Genomic DNA, 17,006 nt, shown 5'->3' with positions numbered 1-17,006 from the left:
CCCATTGTATATCACGTGGCCACAACTAGTTTTAAGGAAGGGTAGGGAAGGCAGTCAGGGTACCATGTGTCCGGCAAAACCTCAGGAAATTCTATTACTATAAGAAAGAATGGGGGAGGATGAGTATTTGGAGAAAATTGGCAGTCCAGAGAGGTCTGGGAAAACTGAAAAAGATGGAAGAAAAACTCAAACTAGTTAATTATATTTTTCCCTCCTGCCCCCTTCCTCAAACTAGTTAATTTTAGAACTTGGAGAATTATATCACGTGTTTCTCTTATCCATGTTTCCATACTTGAAGTTTTGTTTTGTTTTGTTTTGTTTTGTTTTGTTACTTTAGAGCGTGTATGAACAGGGGAGAGGGGGAGAGAGAGAAAGAGAATCTTAAGCATGGCTCCATGCTCAGCACAGAGCCCAATGCAGGGCTTGATTTCATAACCCTGGGATCATGATCTGAGCCAAAATCAAGAGTCAGATGCTGAACTGACTATATGTAGTATTTGCTCTTGTACCAGGTACTTTTCTGTACACTTGACCTATATTCTTACTTGAATCTTCATTATCACACTGTGCCTTAGCTACTTTTATTATCCACATCTTACAAACGAAATAATTAAGCTTGGAAAGGTTAAAGGACTTTTCAAAGGTTCAAATGGTGGAGCCTAATTATGAACCCAGGTAGACTAACCCCAGCGTGTGATCTTCTTTAGAAACATGTCTGTAAATAAATTTGCTGATGTAATCATTGGGGGTAATTTTTCTTTAGCCCCAACATTTATTTGCTTTCTCCATGGGATTACTCTTCCTTTTGTTGTTAAAACAAATAAAGCAATATCATTATTTGTATTCTTAATACATACAGAAAGAAAAAAAAATGTTTGTTATAATTTGAGACAAATCCCTGAAGCATTTTTAAGTGTAGAGAGTTCTACGGCATTAAGTCCATTCACATTGTTCTGCAACAATCACCACCATGGGTCTTCAGACTTGCTCATCTTTCTCATCTAAGACTCTGTACCATTAAACACTAACTCCGAATCCTCCTGCCCCCTCCCCGTGGCATCCGCTGTTCTACTTTTTGGCTCTATGAATTTGACTCCTCTAGGAACCTCATGTAAGTGGAATCAGAATATTTATCCTTTTGTGACTGCCTTATTTTACTTAGCATGTCTTCAAGGTTTATCCATATTTTAGCGTGTGTCAAAATTTCTTTTCCTTTTTAAGATGGAATAATATTCCATTATACGTATATACCACATTTTCTTTTTTTTTTTTAATTTCTTTTTTTTAATGTTTATTTATCTTTGAGAGAAAGACAGAGCGCAAGCTGGGGATGGGTAGAGAGAGAGGGAGACACAGAATCCAAAGTGGGCTCCAGGCTCGAGCTATCAGCACAGAGCCCAACGCGGGGCTTGAACTCACGAATGGCAAGGTCATGACCCGAGCTGAAGTCAGATGCTTAACCGACTGAGCCACCCAGATGCCCCTTTCTTCTTCGTCTTTTTTTTTTATGTTTATTTTTGAGACAGAGAGAAACAGAGTGCAAGTGGGGGAGGGGCAGAGAGAGACACATAGAATCTGAAGAGGCTCCAGGCTCCAAGCTGTCAACATAGAGCCTGACGTAGGGCTTGAACTCACAAACTGTGAGATCATGACCTGAGCCAAAGTCAGATACTCAACTGACTAAGCCACCCAGGTGCCCCACATTTTCTTTTTCCATTCATCCACTGATGGACATTTGGGATGCTTTTACCACTTGGCTAATATTCATATAATGCTGTAGTGAACACAGGTGTACAAATATCTGTTTGAGTGCTTGCTTCTGCTCTTTGGGATGTATACCCCCAAGTGAAATTGCTGTATCATATGGTAATTATGTGTTTAATTTTTTGAGGAATTGCAATACTGTTTTCCATAGCAGCTATACTTTTTACATTCACATCAGTAATACACAGAGTTTCCAAATTCTTCACATCCTCATTAATACTATTTTTTTAAATAGCCATACTATATGTGAAGTTAAAGTGACAAATTTACATATATATATGTATATATATATATTTAACCACCAAAAAAACAGCTTAATATACATATACATTTGTTATAGTCTTGTCAATGAAATTAAATGTGGAATCACTGTGGTCCTTAAGAATACATTTTAATACATTTTAACTCTTTTTTTTTTAATGTTTATTTATTTTTGAGAGAGAGACAGAGTGCGAGCATCTGAGGGGCAGAGAGAGAGGGAGACATAGAATCCAAAGCAGGCTCTAGGCTCTGAGCTGTCAGCACAGAGCCTGATTCAGGGCTCAAACTCACAAATCATGAGATCATGACCTGAGCCAAAGTCAGACACTTAACCTACATCCTACACCCTAATACATTTTAACTCTTAAGTTTACAGTACCTAAAATTTTATTAAGACCTCATAGGAGTCCCCTGAGGCTTAAAAAGTCAATTATTTCAGAAATAAAATTGGATCATGAATTTTTTTTTAAATATTTATTTTTGAGAGAGAGAGAGCACAAGCAGGGGAGGGGCAGAAAAAGAGAGGGAGATACAGAATCCAAAGCAGGCTCCAGGCTCTGAGCTGTCAGCACAAAGTCCGATGCAGGGCTCAAAACCATGAATTGTGAGATAATGACCTGAGCTGAAGTTGGACCTTTAACTGACTGAGTCATCGAGGTACTCCTGGATCATGAATTTTAAAAATGTCTGTAACACTGAAATGGAGTAATTTATTACAAGGTTGAGATGGTCTAAAAATATTTGACAGTTTACCAACCCCAAAACACATGTAATAACTTCCTTTTAGTTCTTTGGATCCAGTGAATTATTAATCTTTGTTTTTGTTGTTTATTACCAGGAAAACACCTTAATTCTGCAGCAGCTACTGCCACTGCGGGCCAAGGTAGCCAAACTCCTCGGCTACAGCACACATGCTGACTTTGTCCTTGAAATGAACACTGCAAAGAGTACAAGCCATGTTACAGCCTTTCTAGGTTGGGTCTCTTTTAAATCTGTTTTGTATTTCCATTTTTCTTTGTCTTTGAGTGTTGAACTGTATTTGGCTAACTGTGTATGTTCTTATTATGTATTTATCCTTTACTCTTTGTCACATATGTAAGATAAACGTGTGTTTGGTCCTGTAGGGGACATGGCAATTTGAAAGGGAGCCCCAGAGTATAAGGTGAAGCCAACAGCATGAGGAATGCTGTAAGGAGAAAGAAGGAAACTTATGGAGTATACAAAGCGATACAGTTCTGACTAAAACTGTGAGAGCGTGTGTGAATACAGGCGGCAAGAGGGTAACTCAGATGGGAATATGCCAATTTTAAATTAAAATAAATTAGGGAGAAATTAAAATAGAATTAACCACAGTGTATAAATTGTGGCATCCATCTAAAAAGTGGAATTGCTAAAAGTGTCCAATTAGACGTTCTTCATAGGAAGGGATTAGTGATAAACCCATGGCTGTTTAGGCGTTGAGTAGTTTTTACTAATAGTGATCCCAGGTCACATCTGATTTATTTTTCCTGGCTTTTTCAGGAGTCTAATCTCATTGAAGAATAATCATGTATATGAGCTGGTTGCACTATTGTTTTGTTTCCTGAATTATAACACTCTGGAGTCAGAGTTCTCTGAGATAAACTTGAGCTTTGTTGATGGTGTGAGGAAGTTGTGGCCTGGTTTGGCTGGTGCTAAAAAAAATGGGAGGGCAAGGAGCCATGAAATAAATTACCCTGAAAAGAACAGCCGTGCTGTCATAACAGAGCCTGCTATCCATCCCTCCCTCCCTCTTTCCTTCCGCCCTTCCTTGCTCCCAATTATCTGTATCAAGTATTCAAAGCAGGAAGCACCATGCTAAAACAGCAGTATATGTATGAATGTGCTTGCTCCCAGAAGCAGTAAATCACTGACTTTTCTCACTTCCCTCACAGATGATTTAAGCCAGAAATTAAAACCCTTGGGTGAGGCAGAGCGAGAGTTTATTTTGAATTTGAAGAAAAAGGAATGTGTAGAGAGAGGTTTTGAATACGATGGGAAAATCAACGCCTGGGATCTCCATTACTACATGACTCAGACGGAAGAACTCAAGTATTCCATAGATCAAGAGATACTCAAGGAATACTTCCCAATTGAAGTGGTCACTGAAGGCTTACTCAACATCTACCAGGAGTTGTTGGGGCTTTCATTTGAGCAAGTGGCAGATGCTCACGTGTGGAATACAAGTGTTACACTTTACACTGTGAAGGATAAAGCCACAGGAGAAGTACTGGGACAGTTCTACTTGGACCTCTATCCAAGGTACTGAGGATCATGTTTTTGGAAGGAAGGGACCTTAGGGATTCAGTTCCTACCCAGATTAAGACTCTTGTCTTCCAGAGTTCTCTTGTGTGGTTCTCCGTAATGCGAGTAGAGATACAGGCTCTGAAGCCAGAGAGTCTGGCTCCGACACTTACTAGGCAACTTACTTAATGTTCCTGTGCCTCAGTTTCTTGACCTATATTATAGGTCCGATAAAACAGGAATGTTACTTCTACCTGCTTTGTAGGGTTGGAAGGATAAAATGATTGATCACATGCAAAACATTAATTGGAAGACTACCCAGCATATAGCAATTGCAGCAATTTGCAGCTGTTATCATCACTATCATCATCATCTAGTTTGTGTACTACACTTACTTAATTTTAAATTGGCCCCCAAAATATTTGTTATTCAGGTAATCTGTCTGCCAGTACTCTTCAGTCTATGGCCACTTCCCTGAGTCTGGCTGAGAGGCAGCATAATACAGTAAGAATACCACAGTCTTTGCAGTCATTCAAATTGAGTTGGGATGCTTAAGTGACTTAATCTCTTTGAGACTCCATCTCTTCCTCTGTAGTATGGGGCTGGTGATCCCTTTATAGGATTGTTCTGTGCATCAGGCTGTATATGCATATCACCCAGGCTAGGTATTCAGCCAATGATAAGAATTCAAAATACTATCTCTGAAACATGTGGTAACTATGGACTCTGTTTCATCAGACATGAAAGGATTTGAATCACATTCTCTCTAGGCTGCTTTCTTTTTTTTTTTTTTAACATTTTTTTTAATGTTTATTTATTTTTGAGAGGTGGGGGAGGGGCAGAGAGTGGGAGACACAGAACCTGTAGCAGGCTCCAGGCTCTGAGCCCAACGTGAGGCTCAAACCCACAAACCACGAGATCATGACCTGAGCCAAAGTCGGATGTTTAACTGACTGAGCCACCCAGGCGCCCCTCTAAGCTCCTTTCTAAACCAAAGCCAGCCTGTTAACCAATTACCAATTCATCTTACTAAATAGGCCAAAGGAAATTACAGTATCCCCCTACTTGAGCAGCATAAACAAGTTTTTAATCCACAGACTTTAGGTGACTTTGGGTAGCTGCTGGGAGGGAGGCTGAATAACTATGCCGTTCAGACAAGTGGATGGACAGTGATGTCTTATCCCAATGTTTTATGGACTTAATTTCACTTTTGATATGGTCTAAAAATAAGCCCTTGTCAAATGTAGATGGATCTATTTTTAATTGAAGAGTGTCATCATACAGTTTTAAGCAAGAATTCTTTCAGGAGAGATCCTTCAACCTTGGAGTCTTCTGTAACTGTCCCCAAATTCTACTTCCAGTGTCAAAGTTAGCAGTTCTTGCCACCCCATCCTGCTGTCTCCCTGCCAGCATATCATTGATTTCTTTCATACTCTAATATCTGGCCATTCCTACCAGCACTGGTATGGGGATCAGAAGCTGATCTCTTGTGAAAGTAGTGACCTACTTAATATTCACTTCCTGTCACCTTTCTGTCACTCCATAAAAGTAAGATAGGGTAATTTGTGTTGTGACTCAAAAAAGGATTTTTGGAATAGGTCTAAGAATGACCAGTTACTTTTTTTTAATCACATTTCAATTTTTTTCATTGAATACTGAGATTTTCAAAAGAAAAACAAAAGTATTCTGATGGTTCCGATAGAAGATGCCTGATAAGAAAAGGACCTTTTTTTTAAATCCACATCATTTTATAAACAATATGTGAAAAGGCAAAACCTCAGAATAAAGAATCCCTTAAAATTAAATGTGTCAAGTTTATTTTTTAAAAGGAAAGATTAAAAACCCCTCAATGGCACTGATTTTTAAATTGATAGAAAATCTTTGATTTTAAGCTATTCTTACACTTTAAAAATTCTCCAAATACCTCAACCCTTGTCTCTCTAACATAGTAGCACTGACATTACTCTCAAATTAGGAATACTTTGGAGGGGGTGTGGGGAGGATACGTTTTTAGCCTTTCATAATGTACCAAGAGGTATAAAATATAACAGGATATACATGTTCCAGATTACTTTAGTTATTTTTCCTCCGTTAAAAATAAGATTTATTGGGGCGCCTGGGTGGCGCAGTCGGTTAAGCGTCCGACTTCAGCCAGGTCACGATCTCACGGTCCGTGGGTTCGAGTCCCGCGTCGGGCTCTGGGCTGATGGCTCAGAGCCTGGAGCCTGTTTCCGATTCTGTCTCCCTCTCTCTCTGCCCCTCCCCCGTTCATGCTCTGTCTCTCTCAGTCCCAAAAAAATAAATAAACGTTGGAAAAAAATTTAAAAAAAATAAAATAAGATTTATGGATCTCTTTATGCATTTCCAACTAACCACACAAAATTCTTCCAGAAACACTGATTAGCCCATTGAACAACCAGAAGGTTGGCTGGCTGAAAATTTTATGACATTCGTTGTACAGTTTCTGGTGTACATATTCATGGGTTCTCTCCCCTCCTCTCTCTGCCTTCCCTTCTCATGTCCCTGCTCAGAGATGATTCAGCCTGTTCAGTGGTCCCACCCCACCCTCAGTGATATGTCTGGATCCACACTAGCTCCCTGTCCCTCCTTCAGAAGTAGAGGTTTGTTTCTCTTCTCTTTCCCAGTGGCAGTGGGGTTTCACCAGTGCTGATAGGACAACAGGGTTTGTTGCCTTTCCTCCCAGAAGGCAGTGCTTCATTCCTTTATCAAGGTAGAGGCTCCCTATCCCCAGGCCTACATCAAGACTGATGCTGTCTCAGGGCTGTCATCCTGCTACCGTCCTTTTGTGTGTGTCCAGGGAGAAGACCCTGCAAATGGCTATATTATTTATATATATATTGCTTATATATATATATATATATATATCTCCCAGTGTCTCCCTGTTTTGCTGGCCCACGATGGCCTTTAACAGTTTTGTTTTTTTTTATAAATTTGTGTTTGTTTGTTTATTTTGAGAGAGAGCGAGCAAGCAGGGGAGGGGCAGAAAGAGAGGGAGAAAGAATCCTAAGCAGGCTCTGAGGTGTCAGCACGGCGCCCAGTGTGGGGCTCGAACAAACAAACCGAGAGATGTAACCTGAGCCGAAACCAAGAGTCAGCCACTTAACCGACTGAGCCACCCAGGTGCCCCTAACAATTTGTTGAAAGACTTTTCTCACTGGTGTTTGCAGTATTTGCCCCAGGTGAAAAAAATGCTTGCTTCCTCACTTCCTCTCTCCCTAAAGTCATCTTTCTTAGATTGTGAGTTAGTTGATTGCCTTCCGATTTCTGGTAAATTCAAGGAAAGTTGTGATTTGAAGATTGTGCAGCATATTGTTATACAGATATAGGAACAACACACTTTTCAGCTTTATACCTCATAATAGAAAGCTGGAAAAGGCTAGATTTTTATTTTATTTTATTTTTTTAATTGAATGGCATCAGTGGGGGGGGGGGGGGAAGACGAGTAGTCACCAAGTAAAGATAAAACAAAAAAAGTATGTATAAATCAAAACAAATCAAATTAAAAGTTCTACCCCAAACCTGAAAGTACCATTAGTTTTCTGAGGAAAAAAAAAAAAAAAGAAGAAGGAAGCCTACTTCTAGAATAAAGTCCAGTTGCACATAGCTTTTGGAGAGACCATCACTGATACCCCATTGTCCAAGAATAGACCACTTTATAGTATAATTTATGCTTTTTCCTAAGCTAACTAAAAGTATTCTGTTTCAAAAAGTCCTGACTAGTTTATAAAAGGAGCTCATTTAATTGTGAATACTTATTCTTCCTTCCTTGAATAAAAGGAAAAACCTTATTGTCTGGTATTTGGTTTTTATCAATTCTAACTTTAAGAAAAAACTACCTAGTGTATCAGACTATATCTTTTACCTCAAGCTTGCTTCAACACAGTTTAGTGTTTACTGACACCATCTTTGAAGAAGAAAAGCAAGATCCCATTAAAATAAACACTGAGCTCTACAGTAGGTGTGGTGTATATTCTTAATTCTTACATTAAGATTTTTCAACAGAAGAAACCTTGGCGATATAACTCATGTGAAGTGATAGTGGGGTTTTTATTTGCTTAGTTTTAGTTTGTCCATTTTAATAAAATGCTGACCTACTTTCTAAAGGGTGGATTACATGTTCCAAAGTGTCCTCTGGTATCAAATAAGACTTAATGACTGAGAGAGGTCACAGCAATGTTGTTGCTAGAGAAGAGCGTTCCTATCTCACCAACAATGCTTCTGGTTCCCAGGGAAGGAAAGTACAACCACGCAGCCTGCTTTGGTCTCCAGCCCGGCTGCCTCCTCCCTGATGGGAGCCGCATGATGTCAGTGGCTGCCCTTGTGGTGAACTTCTCGCAGCCAATAGCTGGTCGTCCCTCTCTCCTGAGGCATGATGAGGTACGGACTTACTTCCATGAATTTGGTCATGTCATGCATCAGATTTGTGCACAGGTGAGTGAGTGTTTTATAGTAAACCTATCAGTTGCTTTTCTGGCTTTTTGTTTTTTCTACTGCTGTTAGTTTCCTCCCCTTACATGTTTTTTCAAAAGCTGAATATGCTCAAGAATTTCATAGGCCTTCTGTAAAAACATGAAATTTTTCTTATTGTGTCCTCTTTAACACCAGATTTTTACTAGGAATTTAATTCACTGATCAAAGAGCTCACTGAAGACCACCCTGCAGAAGAAAAAGAAGGAAGACTTATCATTAAGGGTTACAAATACTCTGTTTTTTTCCTTTCATTCTTTTCTTCTGCATAGGAATTTAGTGTAAGCTTCACAGATAAACTATGCTGTAATCTGTCTCTTCCACTTACTAATGCTTTGTTTAGTTCAGTGGTTTAGTGGTTTTCAATGGTCTCAGACGCAACTCTTTTTTTAAATAATAAATTATGTTGAAACACCTTCCATTATTAGCTTCAAATCAAAATCATAGGTAATATACTATAACCATGGGGAGACTTTACGAAGAAGCGCATGTGGGTATGTGCAGTAGATTGTAACTCATTTCTCTTTACTTCTGAAAATGAAAAGTACAGTTTTTCTCAGCTGTGTAATACAGTTTGGTAAACTCGCCCCACAATATTCTAGGATAAACCATATGAACTTGTTCATATTTAGCTGTTATTTGACATATGGAAACATCAAGTTAGTAGTTCAACCTAACAGTTTAGAAAACTGATGTTAACAGAAATGGAGGAACAGTTTTCCAAATTCGAAATCTCTGTGCATCTCTGAAGGTAAACTTGTTAATAAGAAATTTTTGGTTAGAATAATTTCATATTTACAGAAAACTTGCAAAGATAGTATAAAAATTGCCCAGGTATCCCTCACCTTATTTCCTCTACTGTTAACATCTAATGTTATTGTAATACATTTGTCACAACCAAGAAGCCAATATTGCTGCAGTACTCCTAACTATACTCAGCACTTTATTTGGATTTTACTTTTTTTCCCTAACAGCCTTTCTCCATACAAAGAATTTTTTAAATTGATATAATGTCCTCACTGAACATAAAAGAAATACATTTTTATGTTTTCCAAATAGTAATGCCTGGATATGGCTATGTAGTAAGACATAATGAAGTATTCATTATGAATAAAATCCAGTAGCAGAAACTACAGAGTGATAAATGTGGTTTGTGTTGTCAACTCAGGTCCTAGAATGGTATTGCCAAATGTCTTGGTTCAGGTTACTACAGTAGAATACCATAGACTAGGTGGCTTATAAGCAACAGAAATTTATTTCTTAGTTCCAGAGGCTAAAAGACCAAGATCATGGTGCTGGCAGATTTGGTGTCTGGTGAGAATCTGCTTTCTGGTTCAGAGATGGTGCCTTCTCACTATGTCTTCACATGGTGGAGAGGGCAGGGGAGCTCCCTGGGATCTCTCTTGTAAGGACACTAAATCCCACTAATGGAGGCTCTACCTTCATGACCTAAGTACCTCCCAAAGGCCTTATTTCCTACCATCACATTGGAGGTTACGTTTTAACATATGAATGGGGGATCAGAGAGACATTTCATATTGGTCACTAGCACCAGTGGTGACATGATTTTCCAATATGGTGAGCATCTCTTGGGAAACTTATAAACAAAAAAGCAGTCTTACTTTGATTTACACAGTTGATCCCAGTAAGGAGTCCTGGAAATTAAAAGTGGGTAAAAAATAATTTACAGAAATATGTGCAATAGAGTTGGTGTCTGGGCTTACTTAATTATAGATTTTTCACTTGTGTGAATATCCAGTAGGATATATGAATGGCCTGCAGCATATGGGACCTTTTTTTTTTTTTTTTTTAATTTTTCTGGTATGTACAATTCAGTCCTGGACACCTAGCATCCCCAGCCCTCAAAACTGCTCCTAATCATTATAATGACTAAAAATGTACCTACTTAATTCCAAAATTCCACTGTCACTATTGTTAAAAAAAACTGTTTAGTTGTTTCAACATTTTATCTTTACATTCTGGTATTTCCGTGTTAAAAAAAAAAAACATAGGGAAATAAGATATGCATCTTTTCAGGTAAAAAAGTCCTTATATACTGATATAGCCATTTCTATCCTGTGTTCAAGCCAAGGAAAGGAAATCTTTCAGAATAAACTGAATTTTCTTTCTCATAGTCTTAAAGTACTTTCACAGCTATAGGGATCCTGAAATATTTATTTTCAGTCAGTGTCCATTCTCTGGCTGGCATTTCGTTTAATTAGGATAAGTCTAGTTTTCGTTTCTCTAAAATGTTGTAATGAATAATGTATATTTTAATTATATTGATATAATTATTGATATACATTTATGAATATATAATATATACATGAGTCAGTATATGTACTCATATACTGATGATAGTATATATGATGATGACAGTGTTCGTATATGGTGTCTCTTGAAACAGTGGACTATATTCAATTCTTGGAGTTTGCCTAAACCTCCTCCATGAACACAAAATGTGTCATATAGTTAAATAGTATGTAGTACAATCCCTTGATCGGTCATCTCCTCACAAGATTATCTTTGAAAAACTCTCTATTTGTCTTTTAATTCTTTCAAGTGTCCTGTAATGTTTTAAGAACTTTTGAAGATAAAAATGTTGAATTACCATGTTGTACACCTGAAATTAATATTATATGTCCACTACACATCAATTAAAAAAAAAAGAACTTTTAGGTAATTGTATACAGAACCAATAATCACTACTTTTTCTCAAAACTAATGGGCACAGGACCATTTTTTTTTGCAGCTCTATACTAATTTCAAAACCTTTTGTATTGACCTAAACTGGGTGGTAGTGAATAAGGAGCTTAATAGCTTCTGTGTTTAGTAATACATCTGACTTCCCTGAGAAATACATAGTGAATTAAATTTGCCATACATATTCACTAGATTGATTTTAAGATATAGCAGCTCACTGTTTAGGTTCCTCACGTTGGCAGTGTGCAAGTTTGATGACCAGAAGAGCTCGTTGGAGCTTGTCATAGTAATATTTAAATGTGTCTGCAGGAACATCCAGTTTTCAAACATGTAAGTGCACTAGTTCAATATGTCTACTGTCTCATCATTCAGGAGATAAAGTTTCACTCATATTTTCTTGTGTTTATACTACTGGGTATATAATTTTGAAGATATAATCACAAGGTGGTATCTTTAGAATCTGTTCCTGTTTCTTGGCTTTATTGTGGTTTGGGCTCTCAGTAATCACTGGCCTTTTGAACTTAGGTAGAAAAGAAAAGTAATACTTCTTAATAGCTTCCATTGGGATGTCTATGTTTGTTTGCACATTAAAAGCAATGAGTTTTGGACTGTTAGAGATCATTTTAAAGCAACACATAATCATAATAAAGCCTTATTAATTCAAAGTGAAAGGAATGGAACAGCAGAAAAACTTCAAATTATGTAATTCCAAATAATTTGTTAATTTGGTCAAAAGTCTACTAGAGAGCTTCTCGTCTTGTAAGTAAACCCTGTACCAGTCAGGAAGGCATGCTAGTGTTAGGATAAGAACACTGCATTAAAAACCATCCATGTACTTGTGGGCCTGACTGTGTGACTTTTGGCAAGTTACTTCACCTCCTTGAGCCATCTCATTTTTCTTACTCATAGATGAAGACAACACTTCTCATACCTACTTGCCTGGGGTCCTGGTGAGATTTAATAATGTGTGAAAGTTATTTGGGAAAGCATAAAGTGCCATATATATTTGAAGTATTTTTCTAACTATAATTTATACATAATGCAACCCTTTGGGGATCAATATGTAACACACAAGTCACAATATAATAGGGGGGAAAAAGCGTCCATGAGGCAAAGTACTGTTGCTTACAGTTTAAGAGATTCACAAATGGTTATCCTCAGTGGATTTTGGGTAAAGATCTGTTGAAGGTGATTAGAAACCAAGTTTGGATTTTTCTGTTTTTTTAATGATTATTGCCTATTTGGAAATTTGATTCCAGAAGCCAGAACAGAATGAGCAGTTTATAGAGGATTACGAATGGCGGGATTAGTTGAAGAGAATGTATTCAGTATTAATATGGAAAAATAGATACTTGGAGGAAACTGAGGACAGTCACAATGACATCAGTCAAGACCATACCTGGTTAGGCAAACTGGGCAGGCTAAGAAGGATAATAACAGCCAAGGCTTGGTGAGCACTGTCCATGTTCCAGACACCATAATCACTGCCTTCCATTCATTAATTAATTTTATCCTCACAGTATTCCCTGAAGTGGATTTACCAACCTGCTTCTCTTATTGTACTATTACCCCCCCCCCCCCATTTTCAAGCAGAGAAAACTGATACTCAAGAGGGTTAAATGGTTCACCCACTATCTGTCATGCTCTTTGCTACTCTACTGACTATAACCATTTTTGTGCTCCTCTTCTGTGCCTTGGAGACAGCACTGTGTCATGTGGTCGGAATTTGGTCTCCCAAGTATGTATTCCTGTTGGATCGACTTTTACTTCCTTAGCTTCTTAAATGACATTCCCTCTAAATCAATCATACGTATCAACAACCTTGTAGCCTCTGCTCCCGACTCCCAGCCCTTACACTGATAGTGTTTCCATCATCAGCGTTATAAGTGATTTTTTTCAGGATCTCAATTTTGTTAGTTTATGGGTGTTTTTATTTCTTTATATATGTGCTTGTGTACACAGAGCAAATGCTAAAGCCATAAACCAAATATAATGACCCATACATGGTTTATTTCTATGTGGGGACACACTTATTTTTTTTCATTTGCTTACTGTCTTTTCTACACGTGGTTTTTTTTTTTTTAATAATTAGAAAAAGTTATTTTAAATGGAGGTAAATGTTTAGTTGATTCCTTAGAAGCAAAGGTATTGATTATCTGTTGTGTCTAACATGTGGTAGGATGGGGTTCAAAAGAAAAATAAAAAGGAGATAATATTTTGAATGTTTCGAGTTTAGTTTGAGGACACAAAATACTAAATTAAAAGAAGAAGAATAGTAAGTAAAATGATATCAATTAAGTATTTATTAAGTATTGAGATACACTGGTGAATATGGCACACATACTCCCTAACCTTCTTAGTTAGCATTTGAGTTTGAACTGAACTTTTATTTGTTTTTGTCTAACAAAAAAAAAAAAAAAAAGAAAGAAATTTATCTACAGGAAGGTATAGCCATTTTGGGGATGAACCTGTGAGTTCAAGATGGCAGTATTTAAGACCTCTGTGGATTTTGTGTCATTTCTCATGTCTTTTAAATCATGGTGGTGATACTGATCTGCTGAACTGTAGTACTGCTCTGAAGCTTAATAAGCAAGTTAACAAAGTGTTATTCAAGGTCTCTTTATTACTATTATTACTTCCAATGATGGCTAGGTATATGTGAAGTTAAAAGTATGAACTTTAACCCTCTATTTGCAGCAAAGTCTAAGAGATGCTGGCACTTTTCTTTTTTTAATGCTTTGTTACATAAATTTCTGTATCATCCGTACATTTCGGGGCAAGTCAGGTTGGAGTATGGAATGAATGCTAAGAAATCATTAGGGGATCACCTTACACAGCCAAAGGCTAGTCTCTTGAGGCCTTTTCCTTTTCTAAACACAGTTCATTTACTGATTTCAGCGATTGCTTTTTCTTTGAGTTGGGATTTGGTATCATGAATATAACACTTTAGTTACAACCACTAAAATCAATCAGCCTCTTAATTAGAACAGTAACCCATAAGACTTTGGTCTTTAAATAGAGCAAAAACCCTTGTGACTTTTGAGCTTTAGTTGATGTAACTTGGTTCCAGCTCTTACTGTGTTGTATGAATTGAGAAGTTAATCTCTATAACATCGAGTCATCTGTTGTAAAAATCTATGGTGGTATATATTTTAGGCATCCTGTTGTCTGTTGAAAAGATAATAAAGGTAAATCTCATAATTTTAGACAACTTGCTTCCTCTCAAAAACTTAGGACCAAACAGAAATCTAAGTTTACGTTGTTTTCTAGATTTTTATTCTCAAAATATTTCTTGCACCAATAATGCTCTAAAACTTTTTTGAAGTGTCACCTGCAAGATGATTTAATTGAATTATTTTGTGTGTATTTTACAATGCTCTGCTTTATCAGGGAAGCATATTAGCATCAATAGTTATTATAGCCCATAAGCTACTATATTTGACACGTTTGAATTGGTCTTACTGAAAACTGTATATTGGGGTGCCTGGGTGGATCAGTCGGTTGAATGTCCAACTCTTGATTTCGGCCCAGGTTGTGATTCCAGGGTCATTGGATTGACTCCTGCTTCAAGCTCCAGGCTCAGGATGTACCCTGCTTAAGATTCTCTCTCCCCACCCCCCTCCCTTGCTGGCACACACTCTCTCTCAAATAAAATTTTAAGGGTGCCTGGGTGGCTCAGTCACTTAAGCATCCAGTCAGTTAAGCGGCTCAGATCATGATCTCAGAGTTCATGAGATTGAGCCCTGTGTTGGGCTGTGTGCTAACAGCATGAAGCCTGCTTCAGTTTCTCTGTCTCCCTCTCTCCCTGCCCCTCTCCCACTTGCCCTCTCTCTCTCAAAATGAATAAAATTAAAAACTTTAAAATAAAATTTTTAAAAATTTTAAAAAGGAAAAAACTGTATAAAGGACTTTTTAGGGTTCTTTGGAACCTAAATACTTTAATACTAGGGAGTAGTGTTGGCTGGCTGGTCAGCAGTGAGTAATAATTCAGCAGTCATGCTGTTTTGCTTGTCAGACCCCCAGCAGGCTCCTACATCCTAAGACTTGCTCAGAATTTCTTTGTAGACTTATACAGTGGCTGACTGTGGATTCCTTTCTTTTTAGAATTTAGTTGTTTGCTGGAAATTGAGCTTTTGAATTTTGTAGGTTCTTTGTCCTCCTCATTTGAAAAATATTTAAATGATCTTGCTCAAAGGGCACACAGAGAAACAGCATGACTGACTTACGGGAAATTAGTAAGCAGTAGGGTTATTTTTAGCTTTTACTCCTTGCAAACATTTCCTTTTGTTCTTTAGAAGACATTGTTGATCTGTTCATTCATTTGCTGCACTCTCTCCCCCCACCCCCACCATGATTTGGGGCAGAATAAGTCCTCTCTTCTCTACTCTGCATGACATAACTGTGTTATATTCTTATTTTATTCAATTGCAACTCATGAGTTATTCATTTGTTCATGTTTTTCTAGGTTCTGAAATACCACCACCACCACCTCCAACCACACACACAATTTGTTGTTACTTGGAGTTGAGGTGTACCCTAATCTGCAGTGGCTGCCTGAAAAATATTCACACAAGCAAAATATACAAAATGTATATTTTTCTCAAAATATTTTATAGTGGTAGCTGATGGTGTATTTGCCTTTATTTGCTCTGTTAATACTTACTTAAAAACTATAATCTTTAGAAAATCATGCAATTAGTATTACAGAATCAGTCCCTAGTCCAGGGTTGATGGTTATAAAGGCTGACCTTTACATCCAGCCTCATGTTTGACCCTTGAAACAGACAGCTTCCAGTATATAGAGGAAGTAGGATTTCTAAGGAAATAGAACTGAAACCTCACTTTCGCTCTGTTTTTAAAGTCGGTTTTGATAAAAGACTTTGCTACTTTAAATAACTTCCAAGAGGATTTAGTTATTTTCTAACCTCATAATTTAAACTTCCTTTTTTTTTTTTTTTTTTTTTTTCATTTTTCTATAAGGTAGAGAGGAATTATAGCAATTGTGGTTCCAACTGTGGATTCAGGGGCCAGGAGGGTGCCTGGGTGGCTTAGTCAGTTGAGCATCTGACTCTTGGTTTCGGCTCACGTCCCACAGTTCATGGGTTTGGGTCCTGCATCAGGTTCCATGCCAACTAACAGTTGCAGAGCCTGCTTGGGATTCTCTCTCTCCCCTCTTTCTGCCCCTCCCCTGCTCTCTCTCTCTTTCAAAATAAATAAATAAAAACTTTTTTTAAAAAACCTGAATTCTGGAATCAGACTATCTGGTTGCAAATCCTAGTTCTACTGTTAATTTCAGTATGTTTCAATTTCCTTATCTCAAAATGAAGATTACGGTATATACTTCATACAATTATTTTGGAATTTGAATCAGATAATCCAGGTAAAGGGCCTAGCATAATGCCTAACGTGGTAAAGTCTCAATAGATATCCACTATTATCTGATTATTTTATCAGATTTTTTAAATCTAAATGTAGGATAGTTGTTATTTTAGATTATGTACCAGAAAGAGGCAAAATATTCAGTTTTC

The 17,006-nt window shown here is 37.5% G+C and overlaps 1 protein-coding gene across 1 annotated transcript in view; it reads left to right on the top strand.

Annotated features, from left to right (window-relative positions):
* NLN (neurolysin) overlaps positions 1–17,006 on the top strand; it is a 109,789-nt gene that overhangs the window by 76,103 nt on the left and 16,680 nt on the right. Inside the window, exons 7-9 of the mRNA XM_040451918.1 lie at positions 2,864–2,999; positions 3,939–4,305; positions 8,538–8,739. Of these exons, the coding sequence (XP_040307852.1) occupies positions 2,864–2,999; positions 3,939–4,305; positions 8,538–8,739 (705 nt within the window). The remainder of the gene's footprint in view (positions 1–2,863; positions 3,000–3,938; positions 4,306–8,537; positions 8,740–17,006) is intronic.

Source organism: Herpailurus yagouaroundi, unplaced genomic scaffold, assembly GCF_014898765.1.
Source record: "Herpailurus yagouaroundi ecotype Mexico unplaced genomic scaffold, PumYag 29, whole genome shotgun sequence".
Classification (NCBI taxonomy): Eukaryota; Metazoa; Chordata; class Mammalia; order Carnivora; family Felidae; genus Herpailurus; species Herpailurus yagouaroundi.
The sequence above is the reverse complement of the archived record's forward strand: the minus strand, read 5'-3'. Positions and strand labels throughout refer to the sequence as shown.